The 19,169-nt window shown below is 55.0% G+C and overlaps 1 protein-coding gene across 1 annotated transcript; it reads right to left on the bottom strand.

Annotated features, from left to right (window-relative positions):
- Nucleotides 1–14,622: 14,622 nt before the first annotated feature.
- Nucleotides 14,623–17,229, bottom strand: HAND2 (heart and neural crest derivatives expressed 2). Its single transcript, XM_004610385.3, has 2 exons — nucleotides 16,627–17,229; nucleotides 14,623–15,287 (listed from the first exon to the last, which is right to left on the bottom strand). Exons 1-2 carry the CDS (start codon nucleotides 17,179–17,181, stop codon nucleotides 15,189–15,191), a joined length of 654 nt encoding a protein of 217 aa, XP_004610442.3. The 5' UTR covers nucleotides 17,182–17,229; the 3' UTR covers nucleotides 14,623–15,188.
- Nucleotides 17,230–19,169: the final 1,940 nt, after the last annotated feature.

Genomic DNA, 19,169 nt, shown 5'->3' with positions numbered 1-19,169 from the left:
GGTGGTGAAACTGTATTTTCCTTTCATCATGAGGAACCATATTCCAACTTCTCTAGAATTTGACACCCTCAGTCTTTCAGCTGGATTTCCCGCTTTTCTTCTTCCCTTCCCTCATTTTCAGAAAAGATCATTCAATCAGGACCATTGGTGACTATTTGTTACCAGTCTTCTCTTTCTCAGATATTTAAATTACAGTTAACTCAGTATACTTTACTTGAAATCTTACACAGATTGCATTCCCTGTGAGCCTCTTCAAGTTCTTCAAAGCTCCCAGGAACTTTCCCTTCCTCCCCTCACCCCAATCCGTTTAGATAAGCAACACAAGCACAATTAGAATTTTGGGCATCATTCTAGACCCATAGAGAGCTTACTCCTACTTGCTTTTCCGTGCATTGGGAAGTTCTGAAAGAATGTTGAGGAAATAACAATGGGAGAAGCAACTGAACAGGTATGGAGAGGCTGTGGACATGAACTTTGAAATTCTTCTGAACCATTAAAATGTACTACTATTCATTAAAAATTCATCTGATGGGGCTGGAGTGATAGCACAGCGGGTAGGGCGTTTGCCTTGCACACGGCCAACCTGGGTTCTATTCCCAGCATCCCATATGGTCCCCTGAGCACTGCCAGGGGTGATTCCTGAGTGCAGAGCCAGGAGTAACCTCTGTGCATTGCCGGGTGTGACCCAAAAAGCAAAAAAAAAAAATTCATCTGAACTGGCTAGATATGAGAGATGCTAGATGCTAAATAGGTTTAGACACAATCCCACACGTCCAGAGGAGATACCCACTAAGACCATGGATTGGAAAATATGTCCTCAAACTTCTGTTTTGCTGAAGTATCCTCTGATGGGAATTTGGCTAGAAAACAATATTTGTATGCAGAAGCAGAACTCAAGATGAGGAGAAATGCATGCCAGTCTTCAAACACTCCTTTCCCAGCATTCCCAAACGGGGATGTTTGTCAGTTAATGGTTATCTGTTATCCAGTTGAAGTCAGGTTGCTGGGAACAAGCCTTGCAGAATTGACTGAACTCTCAGTTCTCAGTGGAAAAACTCAGCTGGAAAACAAGGGAGAAAGGAGGGCTGTTTGCTAATAGATGGCTGCAAAAGCCCCTTTCTGGGATACAGATGACAGGCTCTTTCTCTGGAAATAGCAGTCAGTGCTTCCTCTCCTGCCCCGATTTGCTTCCCACCCCATACTCCCTCCAGAGAACACTTCAGCTATAGGGCATCTGCCTCTTCCCTTAGCTTTAATCATTTGTAAAATAAATAAATAAATAAATAAAAATGGTAGACAAATCCAATGAAGACAGATGTTCTAATTCTTTAAAAAACACACAAAAAATACAAAGAAAAAGAAAGGAAAAAAGAAAAGGAAGGAAGGAAGGAAGGAAGGAAGGAAAGAAGGAAGGGAGGAAGGGAGGGAGGGAGGAAGGAAGGAAGGAAGGAAGGAAGGAAGGAAGGAAGGAAGGAAGGAAGGAAGGGACTCATTCTTAGTTCTAACTCAAGAACAAAAGAGATCTACACTCCTCAGAAGCATTAGGCAGTTCTTTTTAATATTTTCTTTTTTTCTTTTTTTTTGTGGGGGGGTCACACCCGGCGATGCATAGGGGTTACTCCTGGCTCATGCACTCAGGAATTACTCCTGGCTATGCTCAGGGGATCCAGATATGGGATGCTGGGAACCAAACCCGGTTCAGCCGCATGCAAGGCAAATGCCTACCCGCTGTGCTATCACTCCAGCCCCGCCATCAGGCAGTTCTATCCACAGGTCATTAAATTTTGGCCCCTGGACACCAAAAAGATTAAGTTAGAACTGCTGGTGCTTTTTAAGAATATGCAAATAAAGAAATTCGCACCCGATGCCCACCCTCTGTGGATATGTCTCAGCTCACAACATAAACTGCTCTCACAGAAAAGGTCAAATTGCAATGTATGTCATCTAGAAATCTCTTGAGGTCTAACCACTGCCCTTCCACCTTGTGTTAAATCCTCTTTGCCCCAACACACACACACACCAACACACACACACACACACACACTGTCAGTCAGATTTACCTTTCCCCATGAAAACAGGTGGTCGAAACCTTGGCTTTCCAAGGATATCTTGGTTATATTACCTTGGTTATACTGGAAACAGGGTGAGGGAGAGGAGATTTCAAGAGAGGAACCAGAAGTTCAAGGGTGTGAGAACCCAAAATGTAGCCACTGAGGGGAATGGTGGAACAGCAAGGAAAAGAGAGTTGAAAGAGTGCTGGGCTTCCCCAGCTGTTAGAAGCTGGAGCATGTGCCAGGGTTTTCCCACTCCCCTCAAGACAGAGCTTCAGGCTGGAGACTTTTCTCCTTCCTTAGGGAATAAGCAGAAGTCACAGAGAATCAATTCTCATTTTTTTTTTTTTTAGTAAAAACAACAGCGATTATGGAAACCTCAGAGGGAGACAAGGTGTTGGAGCTAACAAAGCAAAACAAAACAAAACTGGTCAAGATGGGGCCTGGACTGGAGTAGGGCTATCCAAACAGGTTCTTCATATTTCACATTTTATAGACTCCCCCCTTCCCCAAAGGATATGCTTTCATGGGATCATAAATGGACCAGCAGATGAGAGAGGGGAAGGAGGTGTGGTGGGCCAGCGGGTTGTGCGAGTGAGCGGACCGCCAGGGAGCAGCATGCTCTGTTGGTCGCTTTCCAGAATGGTGGCCCCAGATGTGTCCTTCCAAATTGTGTCCCTCCAACCCCCCCACATCTACTTCACTGTCTCATTTCTTTTGTTCCCAGTAAATTCCAGAGAAATCTTAACAACTCAGTTTCCTCTCTCCCTCCCTCCCTTTCTTCCTTCCTTCCTTCCTTCCTTCCTTCCTTCCTTCCTTCCTTCCTTCCTTCCTTCCTTCCTTCCTTCCTTCCTTCCTTCCTTCCTTCCTTCCCTCTTTCCTTCCTTCCCTCCCTTCTCTTTCTCTCTCCTCTCTCTCTTTCTCTTCCCTCTCTCATTTTTCCCCTTTGTTTTGGGGGTAACAGCGCTGCTGTGTGCTCAACTGCGGGCTCTGTTCTGGGGGTCGCTCCCAGTGCTGATGGGACTCTAATGCAGTCTCCTGCAGGCACAGCACCTCAGTACCTTAAGCCACCTATCCAGACCAAGGTACGTCCCCACTCCACACACACACACACACACACACACACACGAGTTTGTTTACAATTTAAGCGTAGGAGTGGGGTGGTGGGTGGGAGTTAATTAGCTGGGTCCTCCCACGGTGCCCGAATGTCGGTGGGAGGAAAAAATATCAGGCGAGGAGACCCTTACTTGGCGCTGGGTCCCGATTTCTGGCTCGGCGCCCCCAAATCCAAGAGCTACGACTTGATGTCGTCCCAGCGAGTGCTCGCCACTCGCTGGAGAGGAGTTGGCGGGCTGGAAATCGCCTGGTCCCGGTAAGCTATGGAGCTTCCTCCCGCGCGTTTCTCAAAGCCAGCCCGAGCTCAGCATCCGGCCTGAGTGCAGCTCCGGGGTCGAGTCCCGGAGAACGCTCACCTTTCGGCTTTAGAAACCACGGGGGGAACATCGCTCGGAGGATATATTGTCTGTCTAGGGTAGCTGAGCGAGACGCGGCGAGCGCCCTACTCTCGGTTTCCAGCACACCGAAACGCACGGAAAACGTTTCACTGCGTGCGACGGAGCGAAAAGCGGGAGCTACGCGTGATTCCCCTGGTGTTTGATTTCCAGGTTCGAGTCAACACTTCGGTATCAAGGATGAGTTTTAGGGAACATGAGCTAAAAGGCCGGGCGGGTCGCGGTCCTTCACACCCGATCGCGGCCCGCAGCTCGCAGAGGTCGAGGAGAAACGCCCCTAATTGACGCGCTCTCTATTCCTTTGCTCTTCTCCAACGCCCCCAACAGTCTTGATTTCTAGGGCTGGAAACAAAACAACTAACCGGGTCTGCTGTGCAAGAGAGTCTGCAAGATGGACTGCCCCAGAAAGGCTTTTTGACCCCGGTGGAAATTAGTCATATTGACAGACGCCCGGGGAAGGTAAATTACCCCGCGCGCTGACGTTACGCAGAAGCGCGCCCGGTTGCGACTCCGCCGCGGCGCCCCGGCCACCCCCCGCCCCACAGCCTCCCAGTGGGTCTCCCCATATTCTAACAAATCCCCACTTGGCTTCTCCGTGCCGGAGCAGTCCGCGTGGAGGTCGCGGGTGGAGCGGTCGAAAGGATGCTGGAGAGGAAAACGGCTAAAAGGGAAGCAAACAAAGTGGAGGGCAAGGGAAGGGGCTCGCGGGCTGCAGAACCCGGGAGCAAAGGAGCGAAGATCTGCAAGGGAGGGAGCGGGAGAGCGCTGGGCGCCCGGGCCCGCCACTTGGGAGGTCCTGGCCCTAAGGCAGGCTGGGCCAAACGCCCCCCTCCGCCCCCCACCTCCCTGGGGCCCCGCCACCCCCCAGCGGCTCAAGGCTCGGGCGGGGTCACAATTACACCTCGGCTCCAGGCGTGGACTTAAAAACGTAGCGGCGGGAGGGCGACAGTCTGCAAGGCAGGCCCTACGGTCATCCAAGGGGGGCCGGCCCGTGCACAGGAACCTTTTACAAGGCATGTGGGTACAAGAAAGGGGGGTGTGTGTGGAGGAAAAATCAAAATAAACCACTTTCATCCAGCGTGGGCCTTGAAAATAAAAGCTGCCTCTGGTGGGGTGCCAGTGCAGGAGGTGGGGGCGAGCAGGAGTTTTGAAATTCAGTGTCTGCTTTGTTTTGATAGAAAGTGTTTCTGAGATCCGACTTGCTAACCCAGGCGGGCAGGGATGGTGGCAGTGGATTGCTAATTTTTAATAATTTTTTTCTGAAAGGGTGGGGTTAGGATTGGCAGCTTCATCCTATGGACGGAAACAGCCGCGATACACTTGCCCAGTTTATACAAACCTCCCAACCCTTGGGAGAACGTTGACGTGTTCCGATTGCTGGGGGGCATAAAATAGGATTTAATAGGCCCACCTCTTTTTAAAAAAAATCCCGTGGAGTGTGTGTGTGTGGGGGGGTAGTGAAATGGAAAGTGTAGCTTCTGATTTGATCCGAGACTGCACCCCCAAATTTCCCTGAGTTGGAACTCAAAGATCAGGCGAAATTCTCCAGGTGGCTGAAGATTGGACGGCCGCTAACACCCAGGATGCAGCTCCAGGCTGAGTCCAGAAGGAGGGACCCAGGACCCACAGGGCCAGCGAGGTCAGACCCAGCGGCCAAACCCTCCCTGGCTTGCCTGTGTAGGGATGGGAGGGTGGGGGCCGCTGAGGAGGTGGCTGGCTCCTCCGGGAACTTCAGGCCTCAAGTCTGAGATATTTTAAGCTGGTCCCTGGCTTCTCAGGAGGTTCTTTTGCAAACCTCTGGGAGACTTTCCAAGCAGCTATCGCTCGGAGAGGGTGTGGGAGTTGAGAGGCAGCGGCACCTGGATTTCAAAGGGGCCGAAAATGGCCCATTTTTAAATGCAAACCCAGCACAATTCCATCTCTGAGGCCCTCTGCCCAGCCCTGGCTGTTTTCTCTCCATCTCTGAGGCTACAAAGGTATGGACCTTTCTGGTTTCTCCTGCACCCCAGCCCAGGCCTGGCGGGAACAGGGCAAATTCCACCGTGCAGAGCATCTCCTGGTAGGACCGTCTGGAAATCTGGTGAGAATCAGGGTGCCTTCCTCTTTCCTCCCTTTTCTCCCAGCCACTGCTGCTAGCAAAGAGAAGGCCCAGGCTCTCCTGGGAGAGTTGAGGGGGAGGGAGGACGCTGCAGACCCCCTCCCCGCATTTATTTGTAGTCTTAAATGAAGGTTTAAAGTTGCGTAAATGTTTCTACCATGGACCTTCCACCCAGCACAGTGTCCTGGAATGTGAAGCAAGGCATTGACACCCTAGTTTACTATGCAAAAAACTGGTTGTCCGGGGCACCACTCTACCCTACCCACACACCTCCCCGGAACTTTCACTGCCCACTGCACGCCCACTCCCATCAGGGCTGCATCCCAGAGGCTACAGTTCAGTAACACCCCCCCCCCCCACACACACACCCCTTTGCTTCCCTGTTTTTGTCCTGCAGATGACCCCTGGGCCCCCTTCTGCATTGCCCGCTGCCCCTCGAAATGGCCCAGGCAGGCCTGAAGGCGCTCGCCAGGGAGAAGGAAAAAGGGAAACTAGACTCAGCCCTGGCTCCCGGCGACTCCCTGCTGAGCCTGTAAATTCAACCCCCTTCCATCCCCACTGCCACCCACTTCTCTGGAGCCCTGTCCTAGGGGCCTTGGGCCCTAGCATTCCCCCGCCTCCTCCCGCTCCCCCGCGGCCTGGGTGCTCCAATTTGCCCCCTACGTGCTGGACGCGGCGCCCCTACCCACCGGATTGCCTTCCGTGGGGACCCGCGGTGTTGTGTCCAACGTCGACCGCGCGGCGCTGGCGAGCGACATCCGCAAGGCCCGCCACGTCTGCGCTCTCACCGGGAAGCCCCTGCGGGTCCAAGATGCTCGGAGGAGGAAGTGCAGAGCAAATGGAAGAGGAAGGGGGTGTGGGGGGAGCCTAACACGAGCACACACACACACACACACAAACACGCGCACACACGCACACATCCGCGCACACACATGCACATGCGCGCACGCAAAATCCACGTTGGGGTTGGAATTTTTCAGTTTCACACGAAGCGATCTGGAGTATCTGGAGAAGGTTTTTGAAGACGGTTAGGAGGGAGGGCGAGTTTTCTGCTGAGAAACTCAATCTGCCATACAGTAGCGGCCCCATCTGGGATCTGTCACCGCTGACAGCACCACGGGGCACAGCGGAGATCTTCTGCGCAGCCGGCAGTCCCCGAAATACCCTCTTTAATCAAAGGATGTCTGCGAGGCCCCGGCTCAGCTGACCGCGCCCCAGCAGAGCGGCCTGAGCATTCCGACCCCCCCACCCCCACCGCAGTCGCCAGCCCCGGCCCCTCGCAGTGTCCCAGTGCCTTTTGGAAGAGCCGGGGAGAGTTCGAGGCTAATGCCATGCCTCTCTCTGAGGATCATACATGCTGAGAGTCATCCTGTGTGAATCGCAAGAATGACTTTAATGAATAATTGCAGAGACAGTTATGGCTCCGGGTGATGACTGAGGGAGAATATGAGAACCAGATTGGCCAAGCAAAGACGAGGGTCCAGCAGCCCCAGGTCGTCACTTTGTCCCAGGAGAACTGAAGCAGTGTGCCACTGCGCCAATTTTTTTTAGTTACAGAGGTAGGTTTTGTGTGTGTGTGTGTGTGTGTGTGTGTGTGTGATTTCTTAAAAATAATAAGACGGGGGCTGGAGTAATAGCACAGTGGGTAGGGCGTTTGCCTTGCACGCAGCCAATCCTGGTTCGATTCCCAGAATCCCATATGGTCCCCCCCCCAACACCGCCAGGAGTAATTCCTGAGTGCAGAGCCAGGAGTAACCCCTGAGCATCCCCTGGTGTGACCCAAAAAGAAAAAAATTAAAAGACCACAGACACAGTGCACAGAGCGCTGCCCTCTGCCCCCAATTGTCCTGCATTTCTACCTGACCTACAGACAAAATGACAACTCAAGGCAACAGCTAACCAGCCACTTTGCTTTGAAGAACAATCACAGACTGGTCCCAGTGACTGCTGAGTCCCATCTTCCCGGGAAGAAAAGCTTTGCTGCCTCTTAGTTCAGAATGCTATTTGTTTGTTTTAATTTGCCATAGGCAACACACCCAAGGAAGCAGAATAGCAAACTAGCAAAACATGTCCCCACCTCTTGTAGAAGAACTTGTATTGTCCTCAACTCCAGTTTTAGCCTGCAATGCACTGAACGATGGTTTGATCCTCTGACAGGAAATGTCATCCTGAAACATTGGTCATGGGGAAATATCAGGTTGAGTCTGGCTGTTGGGAACGCAGTGAGCATTTACTCCACTATTCGAGAAAGCACTTAGGGTGTTCACTGGGAGCAGAACGGTCAGTGCCCTGTGTTCCTTTATGTCAACTTGTTTTTCTAACTGGGAGCTCATCTTCTTGGCAGGGACATATAAACAAGATCTATCTGGGTCTATGGCCCTTGTCCTTTGATTCCATCTCATTCAAGTAAAAGCCTCACTTAGGTTCCAAAAAAAGATGTCAGGAGGGAGTGTTGTGACTTCTTGTTTGCTTTTGAGTATGTCGAACGATTAAAACAAAAACAAAACCAAAATCTCTTGTCAGTTTGCTAGAGTACAAGCCACCAATGGAGCAAATCAGGGAAAATCCACTTATTGACTCTGGGAAAAGAATCCGAGGGGCTATTTCATGCCCCAACACCCCAAATAGCAGGGATCTGTTCTCCTCCTCCTCCTCCTCCTCCTCTCCTCCTCCTCCTCCTCCTCCTCCTCCCTTCAGGAAGGCTTCAGCTGTCTACAGGCCTTCTTCTGTGCTTATTCTCAAACAACCTCTTGCCCCCTGGCCCAACCCCACACAGTTCCCTGCCCCTCTGGTGCGGACAGAACGTTCACAGCAGAGGTCAAAGTGTATGGAAAGTCCTCATGTTTAAACTACACGGGGACACTTTGGAAGTTGGTTTGCTGAGTTCACTCATAGAAATGAGCAAGGTGAAGACTTGGGAAATCGCCCTCTGCTATATTCCCTGCCAAGTTTTTATACCTGCCTTCCCTGCTCTAGTATCAAAGTGCTATGGGTTACTTCTTTTTCCTCCAGCAAAATTCACTGTAGCTTCTGACTAATACTCAGGGTATCCTTCATATCCAGGACTGATTCTCGGGGAACTTGAATCTTTGTGTTCTCCCCCAATTAAATTGAGGCGTGGTCATATTGCTCTCAGTAAATATTTTATTTTATTTTATTTGCTTTTTGGGTCACACCCGGCGATGCACAGGGGTTGCTCCTGGCTCTGCACTCAGGAATTACCCCTGGCGGTGCTCAGGGGACCATATGGGATGCTGGGAATCAGAACGGGAGGGGGGGGGTCGGCCGCATGCAAGGCAAACGCCCTACCCGCTGTGCTATTGCTTCAGCCCCTCTCAGTAAATATTTTAAATAATGCCAACCTCCTTGCCTTCACCTTCTCTCATTCTTGAACAAAACCACCCCCAACATTTTACTGCTGTTTTAAATAAGTAGGTATCAAGGGCAAAGGATCATGAGTGTGTGTGACAGTTGCTCCGCTCCCCCAAACCTAGGGGAAAGCCTTTGAAAATGGCACTTTGGAGTTTTTCTCTGACCCGATGAATCAGAATTTCAGGTGAAGGTGGGGTGAAATAAAGGCTGGATTCATAATTACTTCAAGTTCTCAGTATTTCCAATGGTGAGTGTGGTGTGGGAAGCTCCAAGCTGATGTGAGTTTGTCTTAGAGGAGGCCAGCACCCCAGGGCACCAGGGTAAGAAGACTGGGGGCGGGTATTGTCCTCCCCACTAGGAATTATACAAATTTGCCAGCTTCTTCTTGCCAGCTGGCCATGGACACATAGTCTGGAACAAAGTCAAGTCATTTTTCTCCTCAAGAGGGGTCAGTGTTTAGGCTACAGACAAGCTCTATTGGTAGACAAGGACCCAGTGCCTCCCCTTAAATCCATTAGGTTTTATTTATTTATTTATTTATGTTTTGTGGGCCACAGCCAACAGTGCTCAGGATTTACTCCTGGCTTTACACTCAGGAATCACTCCTGATGGATACTACATGGGATGCTGGGAATTGAACCTGCAAATGCCGTATGGAAGGCAACCTCCCTATCTGCTGTAGGGCTTTAACAGCAGATGCAAAGAATGAGGCTCCAAGTCACATTCTGATGTGTAAACACTGCTGGCCCTAACCCTTCTGCGAGGCTGAAACTTCCACTCTATCATCAGGGATTTGTAAAGGCCAATGGATAACATTACTAGGAGGGCAGCTATGAACCCCTACACTGAGCCCCTATGAACCACTTTACTCTTCTCCCTGTTCGGGGCTTGTCTGAGCACTGCGCATGGGTTGCAGCAGCTGGTGTAGGAGAGCAGCAAGCAGACATATAGGGCTTAGCAGAGAACCCAGGATAAGGCTGATCAGGGCCTGACCTGGGAGGTATTTCCCGGCGGGGTGGCCCAGGCAAAGCTAGCCAGATCTTTTAAAGTGGGGAGAGGGACAGTAGAAATGTCAGCCCGCCCCTTTGCCTTATTAAAGAAAACCAAACCGTCTTCTGGGCTAAAAATACCTATTTCGAGGGTCCCCGTGCGCGCAGGCAGCCGGCGTTGCAGCTGCCGGCCTGGCCCGGGGAGGACTTGGCCGCGCGGCGGCCGATTACACCCAGCTCGGCTGCGATGGCTCCGAGCCGTCTGCCCTGACGTCAGCGAGGCTGCGAGCCCCGCCGCGGCGAGATAGGCAGCGCGGCCAGGCGCGGGCGCGGCGCTAATCACTCCCAGATGTCCCTAATAGCGGAGATAAAAACGGACGGAGCGGCCGGGAATAAATTTGTAATCAGGGCTCTAGCATCTGATCATCAAAGCGGCCCCAATGCGGGGAGAATTTGAAGGGAATGTGGGATGTGTGTGTGTGTGTGTGTGTGTGTGTGTGTGTGTGTGTGTGTGTGTGTGTGTGAGGGGGTGGAGGGTCGCGTTTGGGGGAGAGGTACTTGGGAGGGGGATGTGCTCTTTGGAGGGGAGTTGCCTTGAGCCCAGCGTGGCGAAAACCGGGTGAGCTGCCTCTAACTTCTGTGCGCATCTGAGTCAGAGGCGGCCTGGGTACCCCCAGCAGCTTTCACTTGAACCCGGCATCCCAGGCCACTGCATGCTTGCAGGCCACTGGGAGTACGGCAGCTTGGGGCCGTGCGGGTCGGCCGCCTTGGCACAGGTACGCGCTGCTGTGGGGCCACAGGGATGCTCGATTCGGTTCCATCTCCTGGGAGTGGTCCCTGCTCCCCTCCTCTCCCTTTCTAACCACACACACAAAAAAATCCCTCGGCTCCCTTGCTTTCAGGGAATATTCCTCCTGCCACAATTCCTTGAAGAGCTGAGCTTCTGTGGGTAGCATGGGGATGCTACCGGGGCCTTGAGCCCAAGTCCCAGGCCCCAGGCTAATGCTTTCTCCTGGGTTTTCCTCCCTGAGGGCTCCGCCAGGCCGAGAATCCCAGCGTCCTGAGGCTCACGAGCGCCCCCTCCTCCATCCCGAGGGTTGAGAAGGAATGGGGTTCCTCCAGATCAGCAGTTTCTGCAAAGCCCACTGGAGTCCAGCCGCTAGGTTCAACCCTCTCTGAGGCGTGCACTGAGGGCTTCCCCCGGAGACCACCTCCTCTAGGCACCTACACTAGCCCCTTTCCCAAACCCAGGAGGGGAGGTGTGACTGGAGGAGAGAGAGAGGGAAGGCCAGGCAGCTGTGGGAGAGAAACCCACCAGCCCCAGGCACAGCGTTACGGCGATTCCCTGAAGAGATGGGTGACGGTGGCCGAGTGTCGCATGATAGTAGAGCACAGTCCTGGGAGCCAGGACCTCTCCCCATGCAACAGTCGCCTGCACGCACACCTCAGCCATCTGCAAGCCGCCTGGGTCCCATCATTGGAGCTGGAGTCTGGGAAGCAGCTTGGAAGTCCCCCGCTTGCTGGCTCCCAGCAGTTTGCCTCTAAAGCAGGCCCTCAGCACCCCTTCCTGCGAAATTCACACATGCACAGCGCACTCTCACTTGGGGACCTCAAGGTAGATCCCCATCCTTACTCCTCAACCTACTCCCCACCTTATCCCCACACTTGCTGCCCAAGTCTCACGGAGGCTGCCCCACCTCAATCGTGGGTCAGTCAGGCATCCCAGGTAAGTTCAGGTCCTCACCCCCAAGAAAGCAGGCTGGAAAAGGGGCGCACGAGATGAGATCCCTGGGTCTACAGAGGAACCCACCGGGGGATACAGTTTCGACTGAGCCCCCAGAGGGTGGTTCTGGGATGCAGAAAGTGAGAACCCAAATGAGCTCGCTTTTGTGTATGAGTGTGGACCAGGAGAAACAGCCTTCAGGTTGCTGCTCAGGACCCCCACCCCACGGAAGCCTGGGGTCCTCGGACACACACACACAGACCGTGGGCAGAGCCCTCTCCCCTCCGGTGCTCAGGGGTTATCAGACACTCGGCCTGCGAGGCGGTCTGGGGCCGGGCCCTGACAGCCAGATCTACCATCAATTTACCTTCCGCCGCCCCAGCTTCCCATTTAGCTTTTAACGTCAAATCCTGCATTTTTGTCGGCTCCGGCCTGTCTAGAGTGCTTGTGATTTCGCTGCAGGAGTGATTGCTTTTAACAAAATGGCAGCAACCACATTATCCGAGCAATTAAAACAGAGGCCTTTTAGCCAGTCCACAAGGCAGTAGTTTGGAGGGAGGGGGAGAGACTTTTTTTTTTTGAGCAAGGGGGTTAGAAAAGAAAGAAATGCATAGATGCAGAGTGCAAGGAAGCGCTGCAGAGAGTTGGCTGGGATACGGAGGAGCCTTGAGTAGTTTGGGATTTCCAGGAGGCTGGGGAAGGCAAAATCCCGGGGGACGGTGGGGTGGTGGGGGGGTTGCGGGTTCAAGTGTTTAGCAAATTGGGGGTGTGCATCCAGTTTCAGTCTCTTGGGGTTGGGAATCTGCTGGTTGCCAGGCCAGTTGGGGCTTCCAGGAGGCTGGAAGGACCAGGCGGTTTGGGGTACTGGGGATCCTGCTGAACCGGAAGAAGCAGCCCGGCCTGGCCCAGACAAATAGGATAGGCTTCTGGAACCCGGGTTGAAAAGAGTGGAGAGTGGAGAGCTGCCCAGGAGCTGAAGGCAGGGGTGTCCCGGGGTCTTCTGGTTCCTCTCTGCTGGTGTTTAACAATCCAGAAAAAGGGTTCAATCAGCAGAACTGCATGGAGGCCCAGATGGCAAAGATCAGCTACCCCGTTTGAGCACAGGCTCGCAGGCGTGGGGCAGGTGACGGCTGGGCTGCTTCCAGCTTTACAGAACCTGCCCGCCCCCACCTCCAATGCTCCGTGACTTCGGAGCTCCTTTCTTCCACCCGTGAGAATCTGGCGTTTTTCTCAGGAGCGGGATTAAAAGGCACAAAAGGCGTCAGGAGGCAGGAGAGGGAGGGAGTCAAACCGACAGGGATCCCGGGAGGAACAGAAAATCTGGGCGCGCCTCCCTCCGCCTTCCCACCCCTCAACCCCCAATGCTATAAACAAAGGCAAGTGTCTGTAAACTCAGCCCCGCGCCCACCGCGTCCGCCCAGCGCCGGCTGACCCGAGGGGAGAAAGTTCAGATCGCTTTGGCCGAGTTGTTCTAACCCTTCGCCCTCCCATTGTCAGCTGCCCGCAGCGCTCCTGGCCAGTCTCTCCCCCGGCACTGGCGAATTCGCCCTCTGCGGGGCTCCCGGTGGGGACCCGCCCGGCGTGGGCGGGCGGGGGTGCAGCGCCCGGAGCCGAGGTGTGAATGTCACCCCGGGTATGCGTCCCAGAGCTGGAAACGCTCTGGCCGGCTTCCTTAAAGTCAGATTTATATACGGCGGTGTTTCAGGAAACAAACCGCTTTTTAAAATACGTTTCACCTTTGAGTTCCCTCCTTCCATCCCTCCTCCTCTTCCTCCTCTACCCCCCTCTACCCTGCTATCCCAACTCAGTCTTTTAAAGCACATCAGGTTCTCTGGTTCCTTAGATTCTGGCCAAGCCTAGGGCCGACGGCAGCCTCAGGGATTTCCTCCCTGGAGGTGCCAGGGCCGCCAGGAGAACCACCTCGGGTGGGCTGAGGTCTCCGGGACTCGGGGTGCTGCTTGCTCGGCTGGCCTGGGGCCGGGAAGACTTCAGACACAGTTAATTGTGCGTCTCTCCCCTGAGCGCCTTGTAAATCTACCCCTTCCCCCAACCCTTTTAAAAGCACGATCTTGTTCAGATCTCTTATTTGACGTCAAACTCCTACTTACCGAATCAGGGACTTCCCCCCACCCCCCCAAGTTCCTTTTCCTTTCCCCTTCTAAGCCACTTTGCATGAAAATGGCCCCAGGAAAATGACTAGCAAAATAAAGAATGATGATAATGATAATAATAATAACCACCACCACCACACAACATCCAAACCCCTCTTTCCCTTGGCTGTCTTTTTCTTGGACCAAAGCCCTGTATTTGAACGCAGACTAGACTAATTCCTGGGGCTGCGATTAGATCTGGGGTTCCAGCTCTCCACACCTCCTGCACTCAGCATGCTTTCTGGGTTCCAAAACCCAAGTCTCCAGATTTCAGGAAAGCAAGGGCTCTTGCACCTTCTGAGCCCGCTGGCCAAGCTTTTCTACAAGTCCGGATCCTCCCTCCAGAGGCCCCTGACACTTGCTCTGGGAGATGGGGAGAGGGAAGGAGGCCGCCAGCCCACACAGGATTTCCACCCAGTCCGAATCCCTTTTAGGGAGCTCTTCGCCCTGGAAGGTTGAGGAGCTCACGTTGATGACTGGGTAGAACCATTGACTCTTTTAAATAAAGCTAGAGGCAATCGTGATAATTTAGTTTACTTCGGAATATTTTAAATATTATGAAAACAACAACAGTTTTGTTTTCAAAAACTCTCTCTTGAGGTATCAACCATTAAAAGATAGGGGGGTTGTAAAAAACACACAGTGGTTTATTGAATACTTACAACGTTTACACCTTCAATATTAATTAAATTCCACTTAATTTTTTTTTCGAGGACAGAAGTGCACACAACAAGTAGCTGTTGGAAACATTTTCGAAGAGGGAATGACCACAGATGAAACACAGCACTAGATACTGACCCCCAACGGATAGGTTAGCGCCCCGTTTTTTTCTGAAATAAAACTTTATAATCCCCAGGAATATTTATATCCAAAGGTCAGGTATTAAAGATACACTTCACATACACACTATTGTCCGCTGTCTTTGATCTGATTAGGGAGGGGGGAGGCAGGGAGAGGGGAGCACGCTGGTGTCTACACAGCCAGAGGTAAACGTTCACGCACACAATCTACGAAACGAAAGGATCCCTTACCACACGCGGGAGTGTCCTCTTCATATTAAAATATGGAATGCTTTTCTTCAAATATCCACTTTTTTTGGGTTTTTTTTGGTTTTTTTTTTTTGGAGGGGGTGGTGGGGAGCGGCTGCCTCGAAGGGGAGCAAAGAGAGGGTAGGCAAATTGCACATAAATAAACCGGATGATTCCAAAGGCAAGAAGTCCTGGAGCCAAGCGGGGAGAGTGTCTCCGTAGTCCCGGGTCTGCGTCGGCTTCCCCGCGCTCTCTCCTCCTCCTCCTCACTGCTTAAGCTCTAGGGCCCAGACATGCTGCGGCCAGCCCGTCCGGCCTTTGGTTTTCTTGTCGGTGCTGCTCACTGTGCTTTTCAAAATTTCATTCTGGGCAGAGAGGAGGCGAAGGGGAGAAAGGCGGAGAGAGACAACATCAGAGAGCGGGTTCCCCCGCCACCCCCAAGCCTCCCTCGGCTCCTCCGAGGAGCCGGCACCCGGGCGAGGCGCGAGGGTTTCCAGTCCCGGCCCCAGGCCTCCGCGCTCCCGAAACGTTCGACTACCGGATCGGCAAGTTTATAAACAACCGCCTGTTTGCAAGTCGTTTATGGAGGAGCTGGGGGGCCCCCCTCTCTGACTCCAGATGTAGGGGCGCGAGCGAGCGTGGGACGCCAAATCTGCGTTCCCTTGTGTTTCCCATCGCAGCTCCCGACCCACGCTCTAGGGAAGCCCCGGGAACGTCTCCCGCGCCGGCTGGCCTGGACGCCTTAAGCCTCCCTCGGCTCTCGGGCCTCCCGCTCCCAAGGGGCTCTGCAAGTCCTGGTCATTCGGCCATTAAGCAGTTGACCAAAGCCCATGGCTCCAAGGAAGAACACACTGGACAAATGGGATTACTTCCCAGGCCTTGCTAAGTGATAGCTTTCTCAGAAGCTCAGGGCGCTGGTTAAGGAACTTGAGGAAACTTCCATTTTCAATGATAACTTTGTGTTACTTTTCAACAGCCAAAAATAACGGTGACCAGAGTCATGGTTATACTTTTATTATTCTGTGTGTGTAGTCTTAAACCGTCTATGCTCATGCCATCCAAACTAGAAACACCCAGGTTTGTATATGCATCTGGAAAACTGCATTTTAAAACTCATGCCCCCGCAAAGAAACCGGAGCTGCCTTTGGACGCTAAAGGTACTTAGTTTATGTTTCCATTTTCCCCCAGCATAATAAGGAGAACCTTAAAAAACTCCCTTAGAATTGGTTGTATGCCCCTTCACATGGGGGGGATGCGGCTGGTAGCGGTAATAATTGCCACTGGGTGCTGATCAATCACTTATTCTAGAACTCTCTTTAGAGCAAGATCACATAATAGGCCAAAGGGAGGCTTTAAGAGCTAGGAATGAGGAGCCAGCAGCAGCGGGAAATCACGCCGGCCCCAGAGCCTGCCAGGTCGCCCTAGGCGTCTGGGGGAGCAGAGATAAGAGGGAGGAAAACAGCCCACGCCGAGCGCCCGTCTGAACCTCCTTCCCCAGGCTGACACCCTCAACCTCCTCTGCTTCCGTGTCCCTCACCCAAACGGTGCCAGCGTCGGGGGACGCAGCCTGGGAACGCAGAGAGCCATGCTCAGACAGGCTGGGTGAGACCTGCAGCGGCGGGTCCCCCCCTCCCCCTCCCCGCCCCCAGCGCCCACTTCCCCATCGCCCACCGCAGCTCCCCACGGCCCCGCTCGGGTACTGACCAGCTCCTTCTTCCGCTTCTCCTCTTTCACATCTGTCTTCTTGATCTCCGCCTTGAAGGCCTCCGCCTCGCCGTTCTGGTCGTCCTTGGCCAGGAGGTCCATGAGGTAGGCGATGTAGCTGGTGGCCAGGCGCAGCGTCTTGATCTTGGAGAGCTTGGTGTCGGCGGGCACGTTGGGGATGCACTCGCGCAGCTCGGCGAAGGCGCTGTTGATGCTCTGAGTCCTGCGCCGCTCCTTGCGGTTGGCGGTGCCCCGGCGCTTCACGGGGCGCGGCCCCCCCAGGCCCGGGGGCCCGGCGCCCGGAGGCACCCCCCCGTAATGGGAGTGGTCCAGGCCGGCGGCGCCGCTGGCGTACTCGGGGCTGTAGGACAGGGCCATGCTGTAGTCGGGGGGCGACATCTCTGGGTGGCCGATGAGCCAGCCGTGGAAGTAGGGGTTCTCCTCGTGGCCGCAGCGGCTGGCGGCGGCGGCGGCGGCGGCGGCGGCAGCGGCGGCGAACGGGTAGCCCTCATGGTGCACCACCGGGTGGTGGGGGAAGCCCCCGACCAGACTCATGTCGCCCCGCCACGCGCCCCCGGCCCGGGCCCCGGCTCCGGCGCTCGGCGGCCTCCCCCAGCCCGCGGCCCCCAGCGCCCGGGCGCCCGGGCCGGCCCGGCAGCCGCAGAGGGGCCCGCGGCAGCCCGGGCCCGGCTCAGCAGCGCCGCGGCCGTCGGCTCCCCATGGGGCGCGGCCAGCCGGCCCCGGCACCGTGCGCCCCACGCCGCCGCCCCGCGCTCATGCACGGGACCCCGGGCCCCGCTCGGCCGCCGCCACCTCGGGGCGACCCTCCCCTTCCCGCCCCGGCCCCTCCCCCCCACCCCAGCCGCCTGTCTGGGCCCGCGGGCGCTGGTGATGGTTTGAATGAAAACGGTGGTGACGGTGCGGGCGGGTGGCGGCGTGGGGTCCCGGGACGGGATTTTGGCCGAGGGTCAGCGTCCTCGCTCGCTCCCCCCCGGCTTTCAGAGAGGTCCCGGGGCATCCATGTCCGCAGAGCCTCTCCTCCTCGCGGGGGGCGGGGGACGGATCTGGGGGCGCTGCAGGCGCGGGGTGGTGGCGAAGGCGGGTCTGCGCGGAGGCCCCGGCAGCTCCCGGGCGGCGGCGGCGGCGGCGGCGGCGGTGGTGGTGCTCCGGGGAGGCTGGACGTCGGGAGGGGAGCCAGCGGGTTTGCCCGGCAAGATCTCCATGTACAGCTACATGTTTAGGGCCGCTCGGGTTAATATATGTCGTCAGAGGCTCCCCACGCCAATCCCGGGGCGGCGGGGGCGGCGCCTCGCGCTCTCCGCAATAAAACTTTTTGATGTTCTCCTTGCTAATTGTCGAGGTCCTCTCCCAGGATTGGCTGCCCCTTACTAACCATAAGATAATTAAAACCGAGGGGGGGGGCAGGGTTAAAAAAACTTTTTTATCAGCCAGAGGTTAATGCAAGTGTTTAACAGATGCGTCACTATGAAAATATTCCCCCCCACTCCCGCCCCCCACCCCCACTCCCACTCTCAAATTCAGAAGCATCGCAAACCAGGTAGAGTATCGGTCCGCTTTTTTCTTCCTCGCCCCCACCTTCCCGACTCAGAACAACACCTCCAAAGGCAGCACGGTTTTGCCCCAAATGTTAGGTGGGTAATGCCGGTCAGGACTCGCGGCCCGGTGCAGTCTGGGGCTGAACAGGGGTGGAGAGCGGAGGTGGCAGGATCGAGGGGCACCCCACAGAAAGGCGGCAGGGGGTCTGGGCATGGGTGGGGGCTTGGGATGGGGCGGGGGCGTGTGTGTGTGTGTGTGTGTGTGTGTGTAGGGGGCGCTGCTTCTGGGCACAGGTTGGAAACGCGCGTCTCCACTCGGAGCCCGGGTCTCCACTGACCCAGTTACCCGGGATGGGGGCGTCGGGGAGGGTCGGGTTCACCGCCGCTGCCTGGGGAGGGGGGTGTGGCGGCTGCGACCCCACCCCACCTCCCCCGCATGCACCGTGCAGCCAACCGGGAACGCTACTGGGCCCAGGTCCGGCGGGGGCCGCCCGCAGCGGCCGAGACCTGGACCCACCGTTTCCCAAGCGCGGTCACCTCGATTCTCCGAATCCGCCGCGCGGCCGGCATCGGGGTTCCGCTGCTTTTAACGAGCCTGTTTGGTAAGTAACCGAATATTTTTTACAGCGTGTTCAGAGCTTATTTTCCAGTTTTTATGAACAAACATATAAATACATCTCTGCATTCCTGCCTCGCCCATAAAAGCGGGCATCTGTGGAGAGCGGCTTTAGTTATCGGAGGGGAACCATTAAACTCAGGTTTAAGAGGCAGGCCCGGAGGACGGCTCGTGGATGTTTAGACTGCTGGCTGCGGGGATCTTGAACGCATTAGAACTGAAAATACATCGCCCACTCGTAAGTCACCGGGCCGCGGGGCACGGGGCCCGCGGCGTCCGGCCTTCCGAGCCGGCTCTGCAGAGACTGGGGTGCGGGTGGGAGGTGGGGGCGGTGGCTGGAGCTGATGTGACCCCCCCTTCCCTCCCCCCTC

This window comes from Sorex araneus, chromosome 1 (genome assembly GCF_027595985.1).
Source record: "Sorex araneus isolate mSorAra2 chromosome 1, mSorAra2.pri, whole genome shotgun sequence".
NCBI classification, from domain to species: domain Eukaryota; kingdom Metazoa; phylum Chordata; class Mammalia; order Eulipotyphla; family Soricidae; genus Sorex; species Sorex araneus.
This window is presented reverse-complemented; position numbering and strand designations above follow the sequence as displayed.

What these genes read in the sequence shown, in the direction of transcription:
- HAND2 (XM_004610385.3), bottom strand. Translation starts at nt 17,181, where the DNA reads ATGAGTCTGGTCGGGGGCTTCCCCCACCACCCGGTGGTGCACCATGAG. An exon ending in AGAAGCGGAAGAAGGAGCTG is followed by an intron (nt 15,288 to 16,626) that starts GTCAGTACCCGA and finishes CTCTCTGCCCAG; the next exon opens with AATGAAATTTTGAAAAGCAC.